The 15,552-nt window shown below is 37.2% G+C and overlaps 1 protein-coding gene across 3 annotated transcripts in view; it reads left to right on the top strand.

Moving 5' to 3' along the window:
* Window positions 1-15,552, top strand: part of LOC133660191 (triple functional domain protein) — a 118,738-nt gene that overhangs the window by 49,236 nt on the left and 53,950 nt on the right. For all 3 annotated transcript variants that reach the window (XM_062063454.1, XM_062063455.1, XM_062063457.1), the window contains 12 exons: window positions 63-178; window positions 1,762-1,884; window positions 3,529-3,723; window positions 4,011-4,126; window positions 6,760-6,826; window positions 7,316-7,425; window positions 7,523-7,592; window positions 9,068-9,157; window positions 9,293-9,385; window positions 10,981-11,092; window positions 12,253-12,443; window positions 13,593-13,694. In XM_062063454.1, coding sequence (XP_061919438.1) covers window positions 63-178; window positions 1,762-1,884; window positions 3,529-3,723; window positions 4,011-4,126; window positions 6,760-6,826; window positions 7,316-7,425; window positions 7,523-7,592; window positions 9,068-9,157; window positions 9,293-9,385; window positions 10,981-11,092; window positions 12,253-12,443; window positions 13,593-13,694 — 1,385 coding nt within the window. The remainder of the gene's footprint in view (window positions 1-62; window positions 179-1,761; window positions 1,885-3,528; window positions 3,724-4,010; window positions 4,127-6,759; window positions 6,827-7,315; window positions 7,426-7,522; window positions 7,593-9,067; window positions 9,158-9,292; window positions 9,386-10,980; window positions 11,093-12,252; window positions 12,444-13,592; window positions 13,695-15,552) is intronic.

Below are 15,552 nucleotides of genomic sequence, written 5' to 3'. Positions count from 1 at the left end.
ACTGTAAAAGTTTAGAATGTTCCCGCATAATAATAATCAGTGTTCTCTTTTTTTCCTACTAGATATCTTGAATGAGTTGCTGCAGAGAGAAAACAGAGTGCTCCACTTCTGGACCATGAGAAAGCGAAGGCTGGATCAGTGCCAGCAATATGTAGTCTTTGAACGCAGCGCCAAGCAGGTGTGTGTTTGTTCTGAATGTGTGCAAGCATCCTAAAGAGGAACTGCACTTTTGGGGGGATTTTGCCTATCATTCACAATCATTATGAATGACATGACGACGTATATATTTTTTTAATGCATTGTAACTCGTAAATAAATGTCAATAAAAGTCCTCTTACAACAGAGTCAATGGGTATTTACAGCGGCGCCGTGATCACAATCTTGTGTTCCTATATTGACATTATCCAGTGGGAAGCTGCTTCCTTGCTTGTGGAAGTTTATTGTAGATCATAAATGATGCCTCTCACCTGGACAATAGAAGAATGACGACGTATTCCGACATGTCGGTACACTTTGACAGCTAATTTAGACCCGGAAATGTCGAGAACGACACGAAAAGACGCTTGGTTTCACCCACTTTTCTTTGCGAGGATTTTGAGTCATTCTTCATCTAAACGGGAATATAACAAGATGGTATCAGTCAGCATCCTAATGACAGCAGACCTTGTAAAGTAAGAGTAGTAATCAGTGATGTTGTTAAAAAAAAAAGTAAACATCATGATGCGTTTTGGAAATGAATGTGCCGCGTATGCTTAAAATGAGTAAAATACGTAAATATTAAATGTTATTATAAATGTGCCCATTACTACATTACATATATACTTGTAGTATGTATACAAAACCTTATTGGAGATGTTTGGATGTTTTTTTAAGGGCTTTGTAGTCAGAATAGAGCGACTCCTATAGGCTCCATTGTAAGTGAACTTTAGATCACATTTATTTACTATTTAGATTGCATAAAAAAAGGAAAACATATGTGTTCTTCTTTTACATAATGATTGTGAATGATAGGCAACATTCCCCCAAAAAAGTACAGTTACACTTTAAGTGAGTTTTCTTATTTAGTTACCTCCCACTTAAAAAGCATTATCTGACTTAGCAGAAAATGACATTGTGTTCTCACTGAATAAAGTTGATAAATTACGTCTTCTACATGTTAACTATTGGATCGTTATGTTGACCTTTCTCAGCACGCATGCAGCCTCCATCTTATTTTGTCTCTCTTTTAGAATTCAGTATTGTTTTTGTTTTCGCTGTAATGATATGTGTCTTATTCAGGAAGCAGCGTAAGATGGTAGACATTTAAAACAATGACAGTCTTGAAGAAGGCTATGATTACATGGCCCTGAAACTGCACACGCTATGTTTATTACATCCTTTATTTAGTCCTGCAGGCAATACAGAAAACTTGAGCCGCGAGAGTTGAATTACGTAATCGAACACCACTCAAACTAAAAATGCACAGAATATTTTTTCATTAAAGAAGATTTATTTTTTTCCCATCTGGTTGAATTCAATCATGTTGTCAGAGCACCACTTCAACTGTTGGACACATAGCTCCCTCCTGTGGTGTTTAGGTGACACAGCATAAACAAACAAAATCCCATCGTCACCTCCCACTCACTGCATGCTAAAATCCTGTCTCTTTTTGTATTGTAATTGTGAAATGTGATATATTATTGTTTTAAGAAAAGATACTAAAGAATGTGTCAAATGATAAAACAGGAAAGCATACTAACCTGTGATTGGGGGTTTGCACAGGCACTGGAGTGGATCCATGACACAGGGGAGTTTTACCTGTCCACTCACACATCCACCGGCTCCAGCATTCACCACACACAGGAGCTGCTGAAAGAGCACGAAGACTTCCAAATCACAGCTAAGGTGTTTTCCAATTACACTCATGTATATATGTGACTATGGGTTTTTATGGCTATGTTCACACTGCAGGTCATCCATCCATCAATTTTCTACAGCTTGTCCCCTATGGGGTTGCGGGGGGTGCTGTAGCAATTCATTTACATTACTTGTGTAACACGCCAGGGACTATAGGGCTGACTGCAGCCTAGTGAGTATTGTAATACGCTCGTCCCTCGCCACATTTCGCTTTGAAGTTTGCGGCTTGTGAAGGTGACTATGTGGGTGTTATATAATGTCTACAGGGCTCTCATAATGTTCAAAAAAACCTATTTTGAAAGTCTTAAACAGGCTTTTTATGCTCCAGCTATAAGAAAATATGCAGTTTATAATTAATAATTCTTACTTCGCGAAAATGTATTTACCATGGCCAGGCCCCGAACCAATTAACAGCGATAAACAAGCGTTTACTGTATTACTATTGGCAACTAAAAGTAGATTTGGCTATGGCACCATGAAAGTGTGCATAAGAGACACAACCAACTAAAATGCTGTATAAGTACATGTATAATTGTATATTAGGAAATGATGGATTATTAATATTTAAGTTTTTAGTTTTAAGGTATGTAAATATTTGCATTTACTATAAATAACCGTGTATTAAACAACAAACAAAAATACTATGTTGACAACTGGAATTAAATCCAATATGTTTAAAGTCATGTGTTTATATTACTGATTATGTCTAAATATTTTATGAAAAGGTAAAAAAAATAGGTTGATCAGTCCAAGGGGAAATAAAATAATCTAATTTCTACTAAAGCCAATTCAAAACTGCTATACCGCTTCAGCATTGATTGAAAAAGTAAACAAAACACAATAAATGAGCAAGAACTTTGAAAAAACAGATGTTCTTTAGACATTATATCTTAACGGAAAATGTTTGGCTACAACATAAACTTAAATAGTATGGTCGTTTTAGAAATATGGTCGTAAACCTGTCAAAATGACGGCCTTCGAAGCGATGTTAAATTAGCAACTATATCTATGAACTTTTGAATGGACACGGCCATGACACCGTTAAACCGAACTAAAATTAAAAAGGACATGTTGACTCCCCTCTAAATATAAGTTTAGCAAAGACAAAGTATAATTGTATCCATGAGTTAATTCAGTTTATCAAAGTAGGACAAGCAAACACATGCGGAGCATGATGTCAACTATTGAAGTGACCAGTCGCCACTATCATGTAGTGATTGTGGCACTAAACACCTGCAATAGATTATTGATACTGTACGTCACCGAAGCGGCTCACGTCAATGTCCAGCTAATTTTGGCTCTGACTCCTTACCTGCACGTTCACATTAGACACATGTATAATAGGATCGGACTTTAACACATGCAGTGTGAAGGTATAAGGTAGCCTATGTTATGGTGGATTCTGCTTGTAATGATATGTTGTGAGTGTGTTTGCACACTCCTGCACTCAGTTGGGAGGCCCATTCACAGGGTCACATATTGTTGTGTGTCCACTTTGTGTGTCACTGGTATTGTGTTAGAGAACAAGCTAGTGTGCCAATCACTGATGCCTAACTCAACACCCCCACCCCCCATGTGTCCATCTACCTTTGCACCTCTCTGTGCCCTCCCTAAATGTCTCGCTATTGACAGCAAACCAAAGAGCGCGTAAAGCTGTTGATCCAGCTGGCTGATGGGTTTTGTGACAAGGGCCACGCCCATGCCCTAGAGATAAAGAAATGGGTGTCCTCCGTGGACAAGCGCTACAGGGACTTTTCTCTCCGTATGGACAAATACAGGACCTGCCTGGAAACGGCGCTCGGCATTTCTTCTGACTCCAACAAAGCAGTGAGTGTTCACCAGTAAATACATTCTCATTAACTTTATTAATGATGAGTGTGATGTTTTTGTCCATAATCAGCTCTAGCATTTGGCCAAAACATGCTGTTAATCACACTGTACATCACGTTTCAAACGCTGCATGTCCCAAATCTAATTTCCTTCCAGTTTGTTTTAATGAGCTGGTGCTGAGAGAAAGTGTGTGTATTACACATACTGTAGGTGTGGTGCCCGGTGAAAGGCCGCCATGGCCATTGTGCACAACATAATAGTGACAGTCTCACATGTTTTTTCAGAGCAAAGAGCTTCAACTGGACATCATCCCAGCTAGCGCTCCGGGGTCAGAGGTCAAGTTGAGAGATGCCGCTCATGAGCTCAACGAGGAGAAGAGGAAGTCGGCGAGGAGAAAAGAGTGAGTGACACGTTCCGATGGCGTCCTATGATGACAATGGCAAACACATCTATTTATAAATATCAGTATCTTACTGAGGTTATGCCCCCTTTATGTCGATAAATTCAATTATATTTCTATTCTAATCAGAAACTTTTCTCAGAAGGATTTATTCTATGACACTGATGCAAAGTAGTGATTTGTTACAATAACAATATAATTATTCAGGTAATTGTTCTCTAACAAAGTCGGTCACAACTAGGGATGGGTACCTTTAACATTTGAATCAATACAATTCCAATTCACGGGACCTGGGAACTTATATTGGTACACAGCGGTAACAATTTTCGGTGATTGTTTGTGCGGTCATGTGTTAATAATAACTAATAATGTGTTTAATAATAAAATCATTTTTTTTATTTAACAATTAACAGTGAGCTGATTATAAAAAGTGTGCTCTCCAGTTGTTACATCTTGATTTTTTACACTTCTGAATCTCATCTGGAAGTATAATATAGTAAACTTTTCATGCAGTTACAATCTCAAGATGTTAGATATCATTAGTACATAGACCAGGGGTGTCAAACGTACGGCCCAAGGGCCGGATCAGGCTCGCAAACAAGATTTATCCGGCCCGCTGGAGGAGTTTGCTAAGTATAAAAATTAACATAAAACAATAATTGCTATTGCGACATCTAGTGGACACATTTACAACTGCTGTTCTAAATGTGTCCACTAGATGTAGCAATAGCAATTCTTTGTATCTTTGTAGATTATGCTACATATGTACAAAATAAACCACATGATGTTAGTACATCAGTCGAGGAAAATGATCAAACTACATAAATAACATCCTGTAATTGGATTTTGATATAATTTTTTTATCTTGATAGATTTAAAATTAACACCAATGAGTTGACTGATGAACATTATCACATAATTTATTCAGAAAATAAAGATAGAATACTATTAACCGCAACATGTAACTGTAAAAAAAAACAACACCAATATGATTTGTACAATTTCAGAACGTGCTTGTTCTTTTTTTAAACAAAGAAAACAATCTGAAGTTGTCTTTATTTTTAAGTTATTGTGCCGTGATTATACCAGTCCGGCCCACTTGGGAGTAGATTTTTCTCCTTGTGGCCCCAGATCTAAAATGAGTGTGACACCCCTGGTATAGACTATGTCGGTGTGTTGCCTAGTCTTTGCCATTAAGCTGAATCTAGTCTTTTCTTGCACCCTAAAAAGTGTTTATCGTTTAAGTTTTGTTCTTATGACACTTCAGCTGTGTGATTGTAACGTGCTTCTTAGTTGTAGTTTTTGTTACCAAATTTGGAGGTGTTGAAATCGCCATGTAAAATCATTAATGCTAATCAGTAGCATGTCTGTGGCAAATCCAATGTAAATTAGCAACGAGCCAATGCATTTTGAATAGTGGCACCAAACTGTATGTGTAGTGTTTTCTATCAGGTATACTCGCTTTGTCGGCATTGAAAATTGTAACATTACCTAGAGGCTCAGTGCTGCTTGAGTGCTTGTTTCCGGGCGATTTGTTTGAGCCGGCCAAGTATCCAACCAGACCTGACGTCACGTGCAACAAAGGTATGGAATTGTGGCACAGTTGGATTTTACGTTAATCGATACCCGGTAGTACCAACGGTAATCGGTCAGTGCCTATAAAAGTACTGAGTTTGGTACCCATCTATATCCACAACTGAGTATTATAACCGCGGGTGCCATAATAATAATATATTTTATTTGTATTTGTGTGAAGGCGCGTGCAAAACAAGAATCCATGAACTTTTGCAGCAACATTTCGAATTTAGGAATTTAGAATGGTTATGGTCTCATCCCCACTCTACCACAATATCCACAATAACATAGTAGTCACTTTGTAGCGCTGCTCGTTTTAGTTTGCTGAAAATCTACCGACAAGTGCCTCTTTGAGACCCAACCTGGAAATTAACCAGAAAGACTATAAATCAGGAGAAAAAAATATCGAGAGCTTGCATGATTAAAAATATTAATCAGGCAGGGAGCCACTTTGAAGCTTTTTATGCTTTAGAAATACTGAAACCAATCCAATGTACTGTAGGTCGATACATGCTAAGATAATTCTGAACAAAACATAGAGAGCTAAGCTTTGTGTTATATCCGGCAAAGCAAATTAGTTGTACACCTAATAACACATGTCATTAATAATGAATTACTGTACTGTATGCCGAGGGTCCATTTAAAAAGAAGCTGTAAATACAGTTTTTTAGAAAGTTGCACGGTTGCAGTGTCACGGAACAGTGCCACACATTATATTTTGTGAATGCACTTTCACTTTTGTACATGTAACAATGTGAATACAATTGCTTTCAACTGATCTCTGTCAGGGATTCCTTTGTGTTAACATGCAGACCACAATGTGTCAACTTTGGCAGAGGTCTTCGCTCTTCCTAGTGCCTTTCTATTAATCTTTGTATCTGCATTTTTAGTTTTGTTGACACGTTATCCTAAAATTTGATTATCCAGAGAAGGTAATATGGTAGTATGTTTAATTAGGTTGACTTACCCATAAGCCATATGCAATACTGTATGTTTTGAACAGATTTTTTTTAGCTATGGCAATGATAAAAGAAAATGTGTTTGCCAATTCCTTTCAGGTTTATAATGGCCGAGTTGATCCAAACCGAGAAAGCCTACGTCAGAGACCTAAGAGAGTGCATGGATGTAAGGCCGGTCACCAGTATATTATTTCAGTCACCTCATTACATCTTCAGATATATCAATACTATTGAGTATGATTCCTTTTCCAGCATGTATTTCTATATAACAACATTATATGACAAACCAGTGATTGTGACCCTGCATCACACATTTTAGGGGTGAAACCATTTCACACACATATGATCAGTTAACAAGTACACAACATACTTGGCCAATAAAGCTGATTCTGATATACCACTGAACATGTGTATGTACTTTACCACTGTTATTTACTGTGAAAGTGAAATACAACTTAACAACTGTAGGGGGAGCCCTGGAACAATTAATCATTCATTTATTTTCTACTGCTTAGTCTGTTAGTATACAGTTTCTTATTTATGTAACAGTATTTCTTAAATAAATAAAAACATAGAGAATGAATATATTGTAAAAAAAATAAATAATTATGGTTTAATTACGATATATGTGACTAAACTATGCTCTGACACAAAGACTTACCTGTGGGAGATGACCAGCGGTGTGGAGGAGATTCCTCCAGGGATCGTCAACAAAGAGCATATCATCTTTGGGAACATGCAGGATCTCTATGAGTTCCATCACAAGTCAGTAGAGCTGTATTATTACTGATAGATGTGATAAAGAATATAGATATACAGTTTAACAAAGACAAGAGCCGATCATTGGTCTGTTTCTGCACAGTATCTTCCTGAAGGAGTTGGAAAAGTACGAGCAGCTTCCAGAAGATGTGGGTCATTGTTTCGTCACCTGGGTGAGTTGTGATTTAAATGTTTATATTTTAATATTTATATGAAGCTCAAACATAAAGATGCTACATTTTTCTCATCATGAAAAATACTGTACCGTGTTTCCCACAGTACTGCAATCTGTTTTTTGGGTGTAGGTTGCAGGGGTAGTACCGATTGATACTGATAAATTACGCCATTATCTAGTGTGCATAATTGGCCATGACATGTGTGCATGTAATTGTAAAAAATGCTGTAAGCTAAGGATTAATATTGTGGGGGAGACAAACAGTGAACAACAAAAAATTTTAGAGCTCGAAGAAACTTTTTTCTGTTGCTTCTTTATGTCGTTTTTTAAATATTACAAACAAGACTTAGACATCTGTGAGTGCTTTGAAAGAGGAATATGCTCTCGGTAAGAAGAGCGATACAGATTCATGTGAGAATCTCCAAAAGTCTCGAATAACGCTAGATTCGTCATTAGTTGGTTTCTTTTCCAAATTGTAATTTTAAAACGGTGCTCCAACTTGTATCTAAAAAATGGAAAACAATCACATTTATTTAAAAAAAAAAAGCCTTTTTATTCGTTCAGAGTTTTGTGACATTTCGGTTGGACAAACTAATAATTAAAATGTTTCAACAATATAAGTAAAATGATAATAAAGTTATACATTAAAAAATAAGAAATAAAATGTATAAAAGTTGTCATTATTACTGCAGCAAAACCAGCAATGAATGTGCAAAAAAAGAAGTGGTTGTGTTGTAAAGTTGACTCTCACAATTCTGGGGCTTGTGAATGCACCTAGCTCACCCTGATTGTGATTAGTGCTGTGTTGTTGGTGTTGTACTTTAGGGGCTCCTGTTGGTGGGTTAGAGTTAGCAATAAAGTTTGAAAAGTGTGCCTACCTACAGCGCATTACTTGCACAATATTACCTTTAAGCGCTTGTTCCAGGTGGATGAGTTTGCATTCATTTATCACTAAAATATGACATGATAGCTCCTACTTTTTTTCAGTCTGAATCCAGTTGTCCTTTGCTGCGTCTCACTTCAAAGTTTGCGGTTTCACCATATTGCATTTTTGTTTTCTTTAAGCATATTCTATGTATTTTTGGCTTAAATTAGGCATTTTCAAGCATAAGAAGGCCTAAATTATTATTTATTACTTTTTGTATTTCACGTCGAGAGGGGTCTCATTATGTAAAAACATAAATTTAGAAGATCCTAAACAGGTTTTTTTATATTTCTTTTAGGAAGTGCAGTTTTCATACATACTGCTGCAATTTGCCCTTTCAAAGGCAGGAAAAACACAGTGGGATTTATCATGTTTCCCTCTCTTTTGTTATTTTATACAAGTCATACATGCTAAATTAAGAAACTTGGTTACGTGCTTGAGCACATGTGTTGTACATGGAGTGGAAAAAAATAATCGATGGTGGATCTGTAACGTGTTAAAACATTTTTCCAAGACTTTTATCTTAGGTCTGTTTTTCTCCCACTCAGGCTGACAAGTTTCAGATGTATGTGAACTACTGTAAGAACAAGCCTGACTCCACTCAGCTCATTTTGGAGCATGCTGGCCCATATTTTGATGTAAGTTGTGTAACTTTAAAGTATGATTTTAAATGTCATAAACATGTTCTATAAAAGCCATGTTTGCTGTAACATAATGAGACAAATGATGACTATAAGGACTTGACAGATCTTTTTTCTTTTATGGCTTTACAGGAAATTCAGCAAAGGCATCGTCTCGCCAACTCGATCTCCTCTTACTTGATCAAACCAGTGCAAAGAATAACTAAGTACCAGCTGCTTCTAAAGGTAGAACAAACAAAATGTACACTACTCCATCTTACAACTTTTCAAAGTCTGTACACTTTCAAATATTTGACATAAATCAATGTATCTTCTACTCCTGCACATTTAAAAAAAAAGTGTCTGTAGGCTAACAATAACACATCTTACTCCAAATTATCTCTTAACAGTTTGACGTAATAAATTATTTATTGTGTAAAAAATCAGGAAAAGGAAATCTTTACAGAAGACCATGTCCTTCTTAATTGCCCTGAAGGTACGCACACACCAGGACATGTGTCAGGGCTGCCATATTACTGTTTACTTATCCAACTGTAGTGCATACATTCACAGGCACGTATGCGCTGTTTAAATGTTTTAAAACATCCGCTACCACGTTGTTAATGCACAGAGAAACAGTATTGTTTGATGATGACATCCTCTGTATTGATTTTTTAATTTTTTAATCATTGCTCCAAAAATCCACAGTTTTTTTTTAAATAAGTGTGCTTGGTTTCTACATAATAATACGCCTTTAGTACAACATTATTTTTTCACTTAAAACACACCGTAGCAAAGGAAATTCACCAGTACAAAAACATATTAATTTTCAGTGGTAAACTTCCGCAGGTAAACAGCAAAATGATGAACATAAGCAACTGCACACCAATCGGTGCATTCAGTCAAGAAACAAAATTCAGCCTCATAATTGAGAAAATGTAATGAGCAGGGCACACTGCCCTTAAACACCAAACATGCGCTATGCGTAGGGCTCCACAATCAATTGGAGGCCCTGTTTTGCTTGAAAAAGTGCATGTTAAATGTCAAATAATGATTTATACTGCTAATACTAATACTGCAAACATATTCCTGTCATTGATAAGAATATAATGCTCTAGTGGCACAGTGTAATATTGCTTATCTCATAAAGCAGAAGGTACTGAGTTCAAATCCTGGTAGAAGTACTTGTACTAAGGTTTATAAATACCGGTATATGTTTTAATGATGCTGAAATTTTAATTCTGCACTGAAAAAAAATAATAATAGTAATTTATTTCCCATTAAGTTGTTTTAGTTTTAGTATCAAACATGCATTTGTTTGATAAAAAAGTCAAAAAATGGTTTCATATGAATAAAAAATATGTGAAAACATTTTGTAATTAGGAAGGTGGGGGACAGGGGGTCTCCAAATAAAATTCTGCTTAAGGCCCCAATTATGCCTGTAGTGTCCCTGCTAATCTGTCACAGCACCAGGTAAGAAGACCAGCTCTAATTTAGTACACAACATGAATATTTAAGTTTAAACACTCCTAATACTATCCATCAAACTTGCATATTTGTTCATATAACCCATACAGAATATTAAAACAACTTGGTCTGTCTCATTTCTCTATGTTTATTTGCGTGTCTGTGCTCCCTGCATTGTTCACATGATGAGGCGTTCAAATACACTGCGTACATTAAGTAGGCAAATAGGCTCTCAGACACCAATGTAGTTACGCTGTTTTAATTTTTTTATTCACGTACCCCAATGACAATTTGCATACCACTGTTATGGGAACCTTGGCCTTACAACATATAAACATATTTATTTGAACTACCACCTCTGTTTTATGTTTTAGGAGCTATTGACATGCTGTGAGGAAGGAAAAGGTGAGATCAAGGATGGTCTGGAGGTGATGCTGAGTGTCCCCAAGAGAGCCAATGATGCCATGCACCTCTCAATGTTGGATGGTTGGTTGAAACACACACAAATGTATCTACAAAACCCAAAACCTGTGAAGATGGCACGTTGTGTGAATCGTAGATAAAAACAGAATACAATGATTGTCTAATCCTTTTCAACCTATATTCAATTAAATAGACTGCAAAGATAAGATTCTTAACGTTCGATCTGGAAAACTTTATTTTTTGCAAATATTAGCTCGTTTGGAATTTGATGCCTGCAACATGTTTCAAAAAAGCTGGCACAAGTGGCAAAAACGACTGAGAAAGTTGAGGAATTCTCATCAAAAACGTATTTGGAACATCCCACAGGTGAACAGGCTAATTTGGAACAGGTGGCTGCCATGACTGGATATAAAAGCATCTTCCATGAAAGGCTCAGTCATTTACAAACAATTTGTGAACAAATACGTGAGCAAATTGTCGAACAGTTTAAGAACAACATTTCTCAACAAGCTATTGCAATGAATTTAGGGATTTCACCATCTGTCTCCCATTGAAAATGTGTGGCGCATTATGAATCCTAAAATACCACAACGGAGACCCCGGACTGTTGAACAACTTAAGCTGTACATCAAGCAAGAATGGGCAAGAATTCCACCTGAAAAGCTTCAAAAATTGGTTTCCTCAGTTCCCAAACGTTTACTGAGTGTTGTTAAAAGGAAAGGCCATGTAACACAGTGGTAAACATGCCTCTGTGCCAACTATTTTGCAATGTGTTGCTGCCATTAAGTTCATGTATATTGGCCAAAAAAAAATTAAGTTTCTCAGTTCGAACATTAAATATCTTGTCTTTGCAGTATATTCAATTGAATATAAGTTGAAAAGGATTTGCAAATCATTGTATTCTGTTTTTATTTACAAATTACACAACGTGCCAACTTCACTGGTTTTGGGTTTTGTACTTTTTCTATTATGACTCTTTTAAAAAAAAAAAAGAGGGTAGTGACAATGCACTTTTCTTTGTTTTTAAATATGATTCATTTCCTAAAGTGAACAAAATGTCACATAAAAGAAATAAAGAAATGCAATTTCTCTCCCTGAAATGGCGTCACGGTGATTGAACACAAATGACTCAAGTGTGACTCAGCAGGCAACTGGCCACCCACATACTTGCACAAACTCTAAGAAAGAAAGAATCCAACTCTCTTTTGTCTTACTACTTTCAGGGTTTGATGGGAACCTTGACTCCCAAGGAGAACTCATTCTTCAGGAGTCCTTCCAAGTTTGGGATCCCAAAACACTCATCCGAAAGGGTCGTGACCGCCACCTTTTCCTCTTTGAAATGTCGCTGGTTTTAAGTAAAGAAGTGAAAGATTCAAATGGACACAGCAAGTACCTCTACAAGAGCAAACTGTTTGTAAGTGATACGCAGTTTCATGCTTAGACTACATAGTTTCAGTTAGTTGCTAATAGGGATGGGTACCGAATTTGATACTTTTATAGGCTCCGACCGAATTCCGTCAATACGAGCGGTTATCGATTCACATAAAATTAAACAATGCCGTATTTCGATACCTTTGTTGCACGTGACGGGTGGCAAGGTGGAACAGGGGTTAGTGCATGTGCCTCCCAATACGAAGGTCCTGAGTAGTCCTGAGTTCAATCCCGGGCTCGGGATCTTTCTGTGTGGAGTTTGCATGTTCTCCCCGTGACTCCGTGGGTTCCGTCCGGGTACTCCGGCTTCCTCCCACCTCCAAAAACATGCACCTGGGGATAGGTTGATTGGCAACACTAAATTGGCCCTAGTGTGTGAATGTGAGTGTGAATGTTGTCTGTCTATCTGTGTTGGCCCTGCGATGAGGTGGCGACTTGTCCAGGGTTTACCCCGCCTTCCGCCCATGTGCAGCTGAGATAGGCTCCAGCACCCCCCGCGACCCCGAAAGGGACAAGCGGCAGAAAATGGATGGATGGATGGATGGATGTTGCACGTGACGTCACGTCCGGTTGCAGACTCAGCCACCTCAAACACTTGGTGGGCAAACAAGCAGTCAAATAGCATTCAGAGAGGACTCAGTTGGACTGACTCTAGGTAATGCTACAATTTTCAACGCCAACAGAGCAAGTATGCCTGACAGAAAAAGCTCAAATTTATAGTAATTCTTCACTTTTCCAAAGTGAGCTAGCTTGATGCTAATCTATGACTTTGCCATGTACATACTGATTAGCCGTTTTACATGGTGATTTCAACAACTTGAAATTTGGTAAAGAAAACTACAACTAAGTTGCACGTTACACATTACTTTTTGTCCAATAAGTACAATAAATACAATATGGACACTTTATAGGGTGCAACAAAACAGTACTCCCTGACTAGATAACCCACCTTAGCCTATACACTGTGAACGTCTTGGAATTGTAACTGCATGCAAAGTCTAAAGTCTACTATATACAGTAATACTTACAAATTACTTACTTGATTCAAATGTCAAAGGTACACATCCCTAGTCGCTGGGTCATTGTGGTTTTCACTTCAATGTATTTGTATGTGTGATGTTCCTTTTCTCAGACGTCAGAGCTTGGAGTGACAGAACATGTAGAGGGCGACCCTTGTAAGTTTGCCCTCTGGGTGGGTAGAACTCCGACCTCGGACAACAAGATCGTGCTCAAGGTGCAGTATTAGTAGAATTCTCATATACAGTACAGTGGTACCTCAACTTAAGAGTGTCCCAATTTGAGACTATTTTGAGAGAGCTGTCTGGTATACTTTAAGTTGCAAGCAAAAAATTGAAGTACAAGCATCGCCGCTATTAGTCGACATAGCAAATGCTAGAGTTACACATCTGGTCTTACTTTCTAGCATTATCTTAAAGTACCAGTAGAGTGGAAAACATGTTGAATTTATATGCTTAATTGTGTTTCATTGTATCTATTAAACCCTATCCAATTGTATTTACCATCCGGAAAGTATGTGAAAATACCGTCTAAACATCACAAAATGCCACAAATTCAGTCCGCCAGTTTGAATATCTCGCTCCAAATATCTTCGGCAATTTCCATAGTTTATACATCACTGGAGTACCGCTTATGCACTCTGACCATATCAGCAGATCAGTCATACTGGAAATGCGCAAAAATTGGAAATATATGTGGTGTTTACCAATCCCAATCCTTATGTAAGACAAGAACACATATGCTTGTATTTTTTTTTATGCATTTGAAATCATAAATAAATTGAGTCAACACATCGAGGGTCCTCTATTGCGCCCATAAAACTCTCTAAAAACATCCAGAAACCGCAAACAATACTCCTTTTACATGTAGTGACCTGAAAATTAACCAAATATGAGTGATATTGTTATTTTAATCGCTAATGCAAACAGCTTATTTTAGAGGCTCATTCATAGGTGTGAGCTAATGCTATCTTACGCTGCTATTGTTGACACACTAAACCGGCGGCTACTTTTGCTTCACCTCAAACTTGCTAAAAGTAATATCTAGATTATAATTCATGCATTTCTCACCTTGGAGTAGACAAATGTGGCCATGGACAGAGAGGCTGTTCGACTTTGACATCACCCTAGATAGCGAAAAAGACGCTAGCTGCAGCAACTTTTTTTTAACCCTTTGTGAGGATTTCGATTGAATCTTCATCTAAACGGGATTATGTGAGCATCCCGTTGGTCGCCATCCCAGCGAGAGTGGAAATTGTACAGTAGGTGTTTGTTTTATTATGGTTTATTTTATTTTAGTTTGTATGTTTAGTATGGGGTTGCCAACTTCCTGAGAAAAAAAAAATAGACACCTTTTTGGCAGGGCCAGTGTTCCACGAATATGTGCTACCTCATAAGAAAAATGCAGCCATTTGCGTAATCCAATAGTTATCAATATAACTAATGGACTGATTTGGATACAATTTTCAGAAAATGTCTGAAATAGATCCTGGAACAACTGCTTTTGTAGTTTTCATTATTATTCATACAGTATATAAGGTTATCAAAATACTTGATGACATTCATTCTGTCACCATACAGTATAGACCAGTGATTCTCAAACGGTGGTACACCAAAGAATCACTTAATTAAATTTTGTAATGTTACAGTTTTATTTTCCTGTATTCAAACCCACTGTGACTGTTCAAACTGTGTGCAATGTTACAATATACTTGATAAATAAAACCTCTGCCTTCTACTGTATGCTACTGTATTTTAATGTTGGTCTTTATGGTGGTACTTGGAGAGCCAAGTGTTTTCTGAGGTGATACTTGGTGAAAAAAGCTTGAGAACTACTGGTATAGACAAACAACCAGCTATGCATTTTAGGTTAATCAAGGTTTGTACCGTCTTTGTTTTGGTTTATTTCCTGGTATGTAAAATAATGCTAAAAAATATCCACAATATAGCAACCTTTTTTACCTTAATTGCTATGGTTATTTTGATGCGCATGCTGAGTAGCGTTGGGTAGCAAATTTTCACCACTATCAGCGTGGTGATTGATTTGGCCTTTGCTTTTGTGTTCTCGTCTGTTTT

This window comes from Entelurus aequoreus, linkage group LG11 (assembly GCF_033978785.1).
Source record: "Entelurus aequoreus isolate RoL-2023_Sb linkage group LG11, RoL_Eaeq_v1.1, whole genome shotgun sequence".
Taxonomy (NCBI): Eukaryota; Metazoa; Chordata; class Actinopteri; order Syngnathiformes; family Syngnathidae; genus Entelurus; species Entelurus aequoreus.
The sequence above is the reverse complement of the archived record's forward strand: the minus strand, read 5'-3'. Positions and strand labels throughout refer to the sequence as shown.